The sequence below is a fragment of the Ranitomeya imitator genome, chromosome 10 (assembly GCF_032444005.1).
Source record: "Ranitomeya imitator isolate aRanImi1 chromosome 10, aRanImi1.pri, whole genome shotgun sequence".
Lineage (NCBI taxonomy): Eukaryota > Metazoa > Chordata > Amphibia > Anura > Dendrobatidae > Ranitomeya > Ranitomeya imitator.
Genome location: NC_091291.1, coordinates 36505283 through 36517942, shown reverse-complemented (window position 1 = coordinate 36517942; position 12660 = coordinate 36505283). Strand labels below are relative to the sequence as shown.

Here is a 12660-nt window from a genome sequence, read left to right as displayed (position 1 = left end):
ACCTTTATATATTTTATTTAAATACCTTATATTGAACATAGTGTTAGCTCTAAAGACTGTGTCTGGTATTGCCAACTGACCAATAGTCACTTGTATAAGACAAAACTGCAGTACCAGACCCAACCCACGTACAAGAGTGGGGCTGTTTCAGGTAAAAACGGAACACATTCAATTAAAACGTAATGACTCAAGAGGAAAAGCCATATGTATGGGTACTATGAATATGTACAGCTATCAAATGACGCTTTAGAAGCATAAAATGTTGAAGTGTCACGGTTTATTTAAAGGGTTATTCCCATCACAGACATTTAAGGGATAGCCACAGGATATTACACCTGTCAGACCAGCTTCTCTCTTGAGACTGTCGGATACTTGCCTCTAACCTCTCTAAATAAAAAGGTTGCCATATATGCACAGCTCTCTCCCCTCCCCCCTCAAAAAAAGTCTAGACAAATACAAACAGGCATAATATTGAATTAATTATAAAATACCCGGCCACCTCAATAGCTTGGAGAAACTAATACGTATTCACCAAATAAAGTATTTGTGAAGGAATCTTACGTTTTCCTTCACTGTTGTTTTCTCCTGAAGACTTCCCGAATCCACCATTAAATTCATGTCTTCCATGAATTTCAAAAGTCCTTGTCTCTCCACCATTGCCAAATTCAAATTTTCCACCATGTTGTCCAAATACGCCCCCAACATTTAGGTTGCCTCCTTTCAAATCAACTATTTCAGTTTAAAAAAAGACAATAATTGAACTTCCTTCATGGAAAGACGTATACCTTCTCCACCAAACAGAATTACCGTAGTTTTAATATTTATAATATGTAATGTATTACAAAATTCCCACCACCTTGATACTATGGAGAGAATAAAGCTAATTTACTAAATAAAGCACATATGAAGTAATCTTCTGTTGTCCTTCACTCTTATTATCTTCAGAAGATTTCCCAAATCCACCATTAAATTCATGTCTTCCATGAATTTCAAAAGTCTTTGTCTCTCCACCATTACCAACTCAAATTTTCCACCATGCTGTCCAAATACGCCCCCAACATTTAGGTTGCCTCCTTTTAAGTCAACTGTTTCTGTTTAAATAAAAATCTAAATAATTCAACTTATTTTATAGTTAGAACTATCTATATCTCCCCCCCATAAATTACTAAACAAATATAAATATGTATAATATTTAATGATTTTATTAAATACCCAGCCACCTCGATTACATGAAGAACTTGATATGAATATTTGCTAAATAAAATATATATATATATATATATATGAAGGAATCTTATGTTGTCCTTCACTCTTATGTTCTTCAGAAGATTTGCTATGAATTTTGAAAGTCTTTGTCTCTCCACCATTACCAAACTCAAATTTTCCATTTTGGTGTCCAAACACGCCCCCAACATTTAGGTTGCCTCCTTTAAAATCAACTATTTCTGTTTCAATGAAGAGACAAAGCATTTAACTACTATAATACTAGTGCATATCACATAAAAATGATATCCCTCCGATATAGTAGAACCAGGGGCGGATTATAATGAGGTCAATCTGGGCGGTAGCCAAGGGCCCAGTGGTGTGGGGGGGCCCTGAGCAACCACTCAGATTGACTGCCGCCATCAGGGCATTACTGCCCTGACTGACGTAAGGGCCTGACAGGGGGCCCGCATCGGGCCCCTATCGGCGCTGCGGCAGTTTAATGCTATTGACATGCTTTATTTGTAATGGAGCAAAGGGGAGGTCATTTGAATTTTTATATATTTTTTATTTTTTTCATAATTTAAAAAACAAAAATTCACTTTTAACTGTATTTCTTAGTCGCCAGTAGAAGACTTGAAGCTGCGATTATCTGACCATTTGTAATATACATAGCAGTGCTAGTGCTAGTCTTTCTCAGTGGAATTGTCAAGACAAGTACGAAGGTCATCAGCTGAACACTGTCTGTCATGGCCACTCAAATACCCACGGATGGGCATGTGGAATGAAGCTGCCCTCTGGCAACACATGTTAAATGCAAATTTCAGAGATTGTCAATAGCAGTTAACATGATAACAGCCGTGGGTGGAGCTCAGCTCCTTCGGTGGCTGTTGGAGGCAGAGGATGGTTGAATAATTCCGCCATCATCTGCCAAGAAAGATGGGGGCTCGGCTTGTGATCTAGGAACAAAGGGGTTGAACTCACTTCATATTATAAATCCAACATTAATTTCATGTATGACATTTATTTTAATACTTTTTGCATCCACAGTTTTTCCAAATGCAAATTTTTCAGTTTAATGACCAATTACGCCACCTATACTTAGGTTCTTTTGTAGTATTTTCCATCTTTTTATGCCAGTATTATCTATTTAAACAATGATTTTGAAGCAGATACCTGCTATTATAAAGTATATCCCAATTGTTTATTTTCCATTTACTATGTCAAAAAATCATCTGGGCTTCATTCTAATCGCAACAATTTCTAACAAATGAATGCCCACCACCTCAACACCTCACTTACGTTTTCCTCCTTCCCCATTAATATTGCTTGATATATCAAGTCCACCATTAATTTCATGATTTCCATTTATTCCAAAAGCATGTGCCCCACCAACACCACCAAATTCAATTTTTCCACCTTGCTGACCAAGTATGCCCCCCACATTTAGGGTTGGTAGTTGTAGGTTTCCACCTTCCAGGTTAATTTCTGTTTATATAAGGAAACAAAACATTTCATTGAAAACTTCTTATTTCTTCATTTTAATAGTAGAAAATAATTCCCATCACCTCGACAGCACAGAAAGGCTATTATATACTTACAATAGTATACGTTGGGGCAATGCTAAGTTTTTCTTCTCCCCTTTATTAACTTGAGATATTATTCTAAACTTACCTTTAATTTCATGCTTTTTTCTACCCACCATCACCAATCTTTACCAGTTATTTTACCAACTAAGCCCCACTCATTGCTAGTTACAATAATCTATGTACATGTTTTACCTTTCCCGTCAATTCCTTCCATTTTGAGAAGGACAGACGTTCACATTTCCACAAAATGAACAATAGAATGGCAAAAAATGTTTTCACTAACTATATGCCATTGTAAAAAAATAAAATTATCCCACCACCTGTCAGGTTTATCTACATATGTTCATAATGTGATCACTTACTGCCTCCTCCTTCCTGTTTAATCCCATTTATGCTAAATCCACCATTAATTTCATGTTTTCCATTAATTCCAAAAGAATGTGCCTCCCTAGCACCGCCAAATTCAATTTTTCCACCTCTTTGACCAAATGCTCCCCCCAGATGTAGATCGGGAAGTTGGATTTTCCCTCCTTTCAAATCAATTGTTTCTGTTTAAATGAAGGAACAAATCATGTAACTTGTACTATGAAAAAATTCCTCTATAAAGTCATTTTTCTTTACCATTACAAAAACAAAATTCAATTAATTTCATCAATTTTAAAAATATTTATAACTATCACCTCAACAATTAATCTAACAATGTTAATTATTTATATTGTATATTTGCCAAGACTAAGGGGGCTTCATCAGAGATTCATGTCAAGATGCATTGACTTTTTCTTGGCAAGGCTGTGTGTCATTACATGTCTCACATAGAGTTTCCCTCCTTCCTTATTGCGCTCAATTGATATTTCAAGTCCACCAATAAAATAATGGTTTCCAGGAATTTCAAAAGTCTTCGTTTCTCCACCATTGCCAAACTTATTCTTTCCCTGTTGAAGACCAAGTATACCTCCCCCCTTGATTTACGTTGGGAAATTGTATTTTGTGTCCTTTCGAATCAATTATTTCTGTTTAACCCTTTGAGGACCAGGGAAGCTATTTTCCCCATACTTCTAAACTAAAACTTATTTGATTGAATAAACGTATGGTCTTTAAAGGGTTAAATGAAGAGGCAAATCATTAAACCGCTATTATTAAGCACTTTCTCCCATATAAAATATATCCTCACACCAAGAAAATTATATATAATTTATTTTTCATCCTTGAATTTTAGTTTTTAATTTGATGCATAAAAAAAAAAGTTATAGGCGCTTCCAGTAACCGATGAGGATTTCAATGGAGTGAGATCATTTCCAACAGAGAACAGCGGAGTGTTTAACTCTTACAATACGTGTGGTACAGGTGATACGTCTGATGAAGGAAAGATAGCCAAAACGCATTGCATTTAGCTGATTTTTAATAAATTTATCACACGTATTGTTGGAGTTAAACACGTTGTTGTTTTCTATTGGAAATGATCTCATTCTAAAGGAATCTTCATTGTCTACTGGAAGCCTCTATAGCTTGTTTTTTTTTCTATGCCACTACTCTATGTTGGAACTTTTGCTGGTAATGATTCATAGATTGTCATGTTTGCAGTAAACCACCACTAAGGAGTTTCATGAGATATATAGCAGTTTAGAGTTGTGCCTGACTGCACAACTCTCTCTGGTGAGTAGTATTCCTTTCTCGTCTCCTTCTTTTAAACTTTTTTAAACAATGGAGCTCTGTACACGGCTGCTAAAGGCAAATAATGGCTGAATAATTCAACAATCATCTGCCGGGAAAGATGGGGGCTCAGCTTGCAAGCCCGTGTCAAAGTCAAAGACCCTACATATGAAGTATCGTGTTTTTGCTTCCACAGATTTTCCAAACGCTATTTTTTCAGTTTGGTGACCAATTACGCCTCCCATATTTCGGTTGGACTGTTGTATTTTGTCTCCTTTCTGGCAATATTATCTATTTTAACAATGAAAATAAGCAAATACCTGCTCTTATAAAATATATCCCAAAAGTTTATTTTCCCTTTACTATGGCAAAAATTATGTAAGCTTCAGTCTACTCGTTACAATTAACAAATAAATTCCCCCACCTCAACATCTCACTTACGTTTTCCTCCTTCCCCATTAATATCACTTGATATATCAAGTCCACCATTAATTTGTTGATTTCCATTTATTCCAAAACCATGTGCCCCACCAGCACCGCCAAATTCAATTTTTCCACCTTGCTGACCAAGAATACCCCCCACTTTTAGGTTTGGTAGTTGTAGGTTTCCACCTTCCAGGTTAATTTCTGTTTATATAAGGAAACAAAACATTTGTTTGAAAACTTCTTATTTCTTCATTTTAATAGTAAAAAATAATTCCCATCACCTCGACAGCACAGAAAGGCTATTATATACTTACAATAGTATCCATTGGGCAATGCTAAGTTTTTCTTCTCCCCTTTATTTACTTCAGGTAAAATTCTAAATTGACCTTTAATTTCATGCTTTTTTCTACCCACCATCACCAATCTTTACCAGTTATTTTACCAACTAAGCCCCACTCATTGCTAGTTACAATAATATATGTACATATTTTGCCTTTCCCGTCAATTCCTTTCATTTTGAGAAGGACAGATGTTCACATTTCCACAAAATGAACAATAGAATGGCAAAAAATGTTTTCACTAACTATATGACATTGTAAAAAAAGAAAATTATCCCACCACCTGTCAGGTTTATCTACATATGTTCATAACGCGATAACTTACTGGCTCCTCCTTCCTGTTTAATCCCATTTATGCTAAATCCACCATTAATTTCATGCTTTCCATTAATTCCAAAAGAATGTGACTCCCTAGCACCGCCAAATTCAACTTTTCCACCTTGTTGACCAAATGCGCCCCCCAGATGTAGATCGGGAACTTGGATTTTCCCTCCTTTCAAGTCAATTGTTTCTGTTTAAATGAAGGAACAAATCATGTAACTTGTATTATGAAATAATTCCTCTATAAAGTAATTTTTCTTTACCACTACAAAAACAAATTTCAATTATTTTCATCATCAATTTTAAAAATATTTATACCTATCAACAATTAATCTAACAATATTGATTATTTATATAGTATTTTTGCCAAGACTAAGAGAGCATCATCAGAGATTCATGTCAAGAAGCACTGACATTTTCTTAGCAAGGCTGTGTGTTAATATATGTCTCACATAGAGTTATACTCCTTCCGTGTTGCGCTCAATTGATATTTCAAGTCAACCATTAAATTAATGGTTTTCGTGAATTTGAAAAGTCTTTGTCTCTCCACCATTAACAAACTTAATCTTTCCCTTTTGAAGACCAAGTACATCTTACCCCTTGATTTGGGTTGGAAAATTTTATTTTGCCTCCTTTCAAATCAACTATTTCTGTTTAACACTTTGAGGACCAAGGAACCTATTTGTCCAATAGTTCTGAACTAAAACAAATTTGGTTGAATAAACGTATGGTCTTTAACCTCTTTCTGACCTTGGATGGGATAGTACGTCCAAGGTCAGATCCCCTGCTTTGATGTGGGCTCCGGCGGTGAGCACGCATCAAAGCCGGGACATGTCAGCTGTTTTGAACAGCTGACATGTGCCCGCAATAGCGAGGGGTGGAATCGCGATCCACCCGCCACTATTATAGTTAAATGAGCGCTTTGCCAACCCCCATCACATGATCGGGGGTCAGCGATGCTTCATGATAGTAACCATATAGGTCCTTGAGACCTCTATGGTTGTTGATGCCGGCTTGCTGTGAGCTCTGTCCATGGCTGCTAGAACCAGATAATGGCTGAGTAATTCAACAATCATCTGCCGGGGAAAATGTGGGCTCAACTTGGAAGCCCGTGTCAAAGTCAGAGACCCTACATATGAAGTATCATGTTTTTGCTTCCACCGTTTTCCTAAATGCAATTTTTTCAGTTTGGCGACCAATTACGCCTCCCATATTTCGTTTGGACTGTTGTATTTTGTCTCCTTTCTGGCAATATTATCTATTTGAGCAATGAAATTAAGCAGTTATCTGCTATTACAAAATATATCCCAATTGTTTATTTTACCTTCACTATGGCAAAAATGATCTATGCTTCATTCTAACCATTACAATTTCTAACATGTAAATGCCCACCACCTCAACATCTCACTGATGTTTTCCTCCTTCACCATTAATCTTACTTGATATATCAAGTCCACCATTAATTTCATGATTTCCATTTATTCCAAAAGCATGTGCCCCACCAGCACCACCAAATTCAATTTTTCCACCTTGCTGACCAAGAACGCCCCCAACATTTAGGTTTGGTAGTTGTAGGTTTCCACCTTCCAGGTTAATTTCTATTCATCAAAAGAAACAAAACATTTCATTCAAAACTCCTTAATTCTCCTTTTTAATTATAATAAATAATACTCATCACCTCGACAGCACAGAAAGGCTATTATATACATACCATAACATACATTGGGGCAATGCTAAGTATTTCTTCTCCCCCTTATCTACTTTAGATAATTTCATGTTTTTTCCTACTCACCATCACCAATATTTACCAGTTATTTTACCAGCTAAGCCCCACCCATTGCTAGTTACAATAATATATCAACATTTTTGCTTTTCCCATTAATTCCTTCCATTTTGAGAAGGACAGATGCTCACATTTCCACAAAATGAACAACAGAGTGGCAAAAATTGTTTTCTCTAACTATAAGATGTTGTAGAAAAACATGAAAAAATATCCCACCACCTGTCAGGTTTATCTACATATGTTCTTAATGTGATAACTTACTGGCTCCTCCTTCCTGATTAATCCCATTTATGCTAAATCCACCATTAATTTCATGTTTTCCATTAATTCCAAAAGAATGTGCCTCCCTAGCACCGCCAAATTCAATTTTTCCGCCTTGTTGACCAAATGCGCCCCCAAGATGTAGATCGGGAAGTTGGATTTTCCCTCCTTTCAAGTCAATTATTTCTGTTTAAATGAAGGAACAAATCATGTAACTTGTATTATGAAATAATTCCTCTATAAAGTAATTTTTCTTTACCACTATGAAAACGAATTTCAATTAATTGAGTCAATTTTTACAATATTTATACCTATCACCTCAACAATTAATTTAATAATAGTAATTATTTATACTGTATGTTTTGCCAAGACCAAGGAGGCTTTAGCAGAGATTCATCTCAAGGGGCACTGACTTATTCTTAGCAAGGCTGTTGTTCATTAGATGAAATTCAAGGGAAAAGAAAGCGGTCACTAGGGAGCGCTGTGAGGGTCACAGTTAGAATTGAAAGCAAAAGGTCCACCGCAGCTCCACCCGTTAACCTTCTAGGATACAAAATGCAGTAAAGAATAGTAATAACGGTCCTAGGAGCGAGCAAGGATTTTAGTGTTGAACCACAACGCGTTTCAACGGTTAAACCGTCTTCATCAGGTGGAAGTTCCAACTGATGAAGACGGTTTAACTGTTGAAATGCGTTGTGGTTCAACACTAAAATCCTCGTTTTGGTCTCATTTCCAGCGCTCCTAGGACCGTTGTTCATTACATGTCTCACATAGAGTTTCCCGCCTTCCTTATTTCACTCAATTGATATTTCAAGTCCTCCAGAAATTTCATGGTTTCCATGAATTTTAAAAGTCTTTGTCTCTCCACCCTTACCAAATTTAATCTTTCCCTTTTGATGGCCAAGTACACACCGCTAGATTTAGGTTGGGAAGTTTTATTTTGCCTCCCTTTCAATCAATAATTTCTGTTTAGCCCTTTGAGCACCAAGGAACATATTTGCCCCATAGTTCTCAACTAAAACTAAATTCAGTGAATAAACTTATGGTCCTTAAATGGTTAAATGAAGAAGCAAATCATTTAACCGCTGTTAAGTACTTTCTCCGTTATAAAAAATTGTTCCTAACACCTAGCAAAATGTATATAATTTATTTTTAATCGTTGAATTTTAGTTTTTAATTTGATGCATTAAAAAAACAAGTTGTAGGCAAGTCCAGTAATCAATGAGAATTTCAATGGTGTGAGATAATTTCTAACAGAGAACAGCGGAGTGTTTAACTCTTACAATACGTGTGGTACCGGTGATACACCTGATGAAGGACAGATAGCTGAAACACGTTGTGTTTTAATCACTTTTTCTAGAATAAACCACACATATTGTTGGAGTTAAACACTTTGTTGTTTTGTCTTGGAAATGATCCCACTCCTAAGAAATCCTCATTGTTTAGTTGAAGCGCCTATAACTTGTTTTTTTTATTTGTTTAGCTGTAACAATACGCGAGTACAAGTGATACTCCTGAGGAAGGACAGATAGCCGAAACGCGTTTCTTTACCACTGCAAAAACAAATTTCAATTAATTGAGTAAATTTTTAAAATATTTACAACACCACCTCATCAATTAATTTAACAATAGTAATTATCTATATTGTATTTTTGCCAAGACTAAGGGGGCTTCAGCAGAGCTTCATCTCAATTGGCATTGACTTTTTCTTGGCAAGGCTGTTTGTCATTACATGTCTCACATAGAGTTTCCCGCCTTCCTTATTGCGCACAATTGATATTTCAAGTCCACCATTAATTTCATGGTTTTCATGAATTTCAAAAGTCCTGGTCTCTCCATGCTTACCAAACTTAATCTTTCCCTTTTGATGACCAAGGAAGGACACCCTCCTAGATTTAGTTTGAGGAGTTGTATTTTGCCTTCTGTCAAATCATTTATTTCTGTTTAACCCTTTGAGGACCAAGGAACATCTTTGTCCCGTAGTTCTAAACTAAAACTAATTTTAATGAATAAACGTACGGTCCTTAAAGGGTTAAATGAGGAAGCAAAGCATGTAGCCACTAGGGTTGAGCGAAACGGGTCGAACATTTTCAAAAGTCGCCGACTTTTGGCTAAGTCGGGGTTTCATGAAACCCGATCCGACCCCTGTGCGGGGTCGGCCATGCGGTACGCGACTTTCGCGCCAAAGTCGCGTTTCAATGACGCGAAAAGCGCCATTTCTCAGCCAATGAAGGTAAACGCAGAGTGTGGGCAGCGTGATGACATAGGTCCTGGTCCCCACCATCTTAGAGAAGGGCATTGCAGTGATTGGCTTGCTGTCTGCGACGTCACAGGGGCTATAAAGAGGCGTTCCCGCCGACCGCCATCTTACTGCTGCTGATCTGAGCTTAGGGAGAGGTTGCTGCCGCTTTGTCAGAAGCAGGGATAGCGTTAGGCAGGGTCCATTAACCACAAAACCGCTTGTGCTGCAGCGATTTGCACTGTCCAACACCACCCTCGGTGTGCAGGGACAGTGGAATTTTTTTTTTTTTTTTTTTTCCCCTCAGCGCTGTAGCTCATTGGGCTGCCCTAGAAGGCTCCCTGATAGCTGCATTGCTGTGTGTACGCCGCTGTGCAAACCAACTGCTTTTTTCAAAGCACAAATCCTCTTGTTCCTTCCTTTCTGCACAGCTATCTTTTTTGTTTGTCCACACTTTTTATTTCATTTGTGCATCAGTCCACTCCTTATTGCTGCCTGCCATACCTGGCTGAGATTACTGCAGGCAGGGAGATAGTAGCTGCCTGCCATACCTGGCTGAGATTACTGCAGGCAGGGAGATAGTAATTGTAGGACATTCCCTGTTTTTTTTTTTTTTTTTTTTTTGGTGGGAGATTAAGATTGGCAATTTGGCATTTCTGCTAGAGTGCCATCCCTGTGTGTGCCATCTCTCTCACATAGTGGGCCATAGAAAGCCTTTTCATTTTTCTGTATTTTTTTTTGTGGGGTGTATAAATTCTCCCTGATAAAAATACAGTGGGAGATTAATATTGGCCTTTGGGCTTGTGTGCCAGTCCTGAGTGTGCCATCTCTCTCACAAATAGTGGGCCATAGAAAGCCTATTTTATTTTTTTTTGGGTTTTATAAATTCTCCCTGAAAAAAAGGGAGATTAATATTGGCCTCTGGGCTTCTGTGCCAGTCCTGAGCGTGCCATCTGTGCCAGTCCTGAGCGTGCCATCTCTCTCACAAATAGTGGGCCATAGAAAGCCTATTTAAATATTTTTTTGGTTTTATAAATTCTCCCAGAAAAAAAGGGAGATTAATATTGGCCTCTGGGCTTCTGTGCCAGTCCTGAGCGTGCCATCTGTGCCAGTCCTGAGCGTCCCATCTCTCTCACAAATAGTGGGCCATAGAAAGCCTATTTTATTTTTTTTTTGGGTTTCAGAAATTCTCCCTGGAAAAAAAAAGGGAGATTAATATTGCCCTTTGGGCTTGTGTGCCAGTACTAAGCGTTCCATCTCTCTCTCTCTCTCAGTCAGTGGGCCATAGAACGCATATTTTTGGTTTTATTTGTTTTCTAAATTCTCCCTGAAAAAATCATTTTATTTTATTTGGTTTCTAAATTCTTCCTGATAAAATCATATTTTTTTTATTATTTTTATTTCTAAAGTCTCCCTGAAAAAAAAAAAAAAAAAAAACAACCAAAAAAACAGTGGGAGATTAATATTGGCCTTTCTGCTTGTGTGCCAGTCTTGACTCCTGGGTGTGCCATCTCTCTCTCTCTCTCTCTCTCTCTCTCTCTCTCTCTCTCTCTCCAATTGTGGTCCATAGAAAGCCTATATTTTTTTTCCTTGATTTGGGTTCTAAAATCTACCAGAGAAAATAACTACATCAATCATTGGTAGAAAAATATTGGCCTCTGGGTTTGTGTGCCACTCCTGACTCCTGTGTGCGTCATCTCTCAGTCAGTGGGCCATAGAACGCCTATTTTTGGTTTTATTTGTTTTCTAAATTCTCCCTGAAAAAATTATTTTATTTTATTTGGTTTCTAAATTCTTCCTGATAAAATCATATTTTTTTTATTATTTTTTTTTCTAAAGTCTCCCTGAAAAAAAAAAAAAAAAACAGTGGGAGATTAATATTGGCCTTTCTGCTTGTGTGCCAGTCTTGACTCCTGGGTGCGTCATCTCTCAGTCAGTGGGCCATAGAACGCCTATTTTTGGTTTTATTTGTTTTCTAAATTCTCCCTGAAAAAATCATTTTATTTTATTTGGTTTCTAAATTCTTCCTGATAAAATCATATTTTTTTTATTATTTTTTTTTCTAAAGTCTCCCTGAAAAAAAAAAAAAAAAAACAACCAAAAAAAACAGTGGGAGATTAATATTGGCCTTTCTGCTTGTGTGCCAGTCTTGACTCCTGGGTGCGTCATCTCTCAGTCAGTGGGCCATAGAACGCCTATTTTTGGTTTTATTTGTTTTCTAAATTCTCCCTGAAAAAATCATTTTATTTTATTTGGTTTCTAAATTCTTCCTGATAAAATCATATTTTTTTTATTATTTTTTTTTCTAAAGTCTCCCTGAAAAAAAAAAAAAAAAAAACAACCAAAAAAAACAGTGGGAGATTAATATTGGCCTTTCTGCTTGTGTGCCAGTCTTGACTCCTGGGTGCGTCATCTCTCAGTCAGTGGGCCATAGAACGCCTATTTTTGGTTTTATTTGTTTTATAAATTCTCCCTGAAAAAATCATTTTATTTTATTTGGTTTCTAAATTCTTCCTGATAAAATCATATTTTTTTTATTATTTTTTTTTCTAAAGTCTCCCTGAAAAAAAAAAAAAAAAAACAACCAAAAAAAACAGTGGGAGATTAATATTGGCCTTTCTGCTTGTGTGCCAGTCTTGACTCCTGGGTGCGTCATCTCTCAGTCAGTGGGCCATAGAACGCCTATTTTTGGTTTTATTTGTTTTCTAAATTCTCCCTGAAAAAATCATTTTATTTTATTTGGTTTCTAAATTCTTCCTGATAAAATCATATTTTTTTTATTATTTTTTTTTCTAAAGTCTCCCTGAAAAAAAAAAAAAAAAAAACAACCAAAAAAAACAGTGGGAGATT

General features: G+C 36.7%; 1 protein-coding gene across 1 annotated transcript in view; it reads right to left on the bottom strand.

Annotated features, from left to right (window-relative positions):
* The window catches only part of LOC138652191 (mucin-2-like), a 209517-nt gene that overhangs the window by 150421 nt on the left and 46436 nt on the right, over positions 1-12660 (bottom strand). Inside the window, exons 24-30 of the mRNA XM_069742959.1 lie at positions 7572-7757; positions 6967-7125; positions 5532-5717; positions 4884-5069; positions 3155-3340; positions 2506-2691; positions 562-729 (exon numbers count right to left, since the gene is read on the bottom strand). Of these exons, the coding sequence (XP_069599060.1) occupies positions 562-729; positions 2506-2691; positions 3155-3340; positions 4884-5069; positions 5532-5717; positions 6967-7125; positions 7572-7757 (1257 nt within the window). The remainder of the gene's footprint in view (positions 1-561; positions 730-2505; positions 2692-3154; positions 3341-4883; positions 5070-5531; positions 5718-6966; positions 7126-7571; positions 7758-12660) is intronic.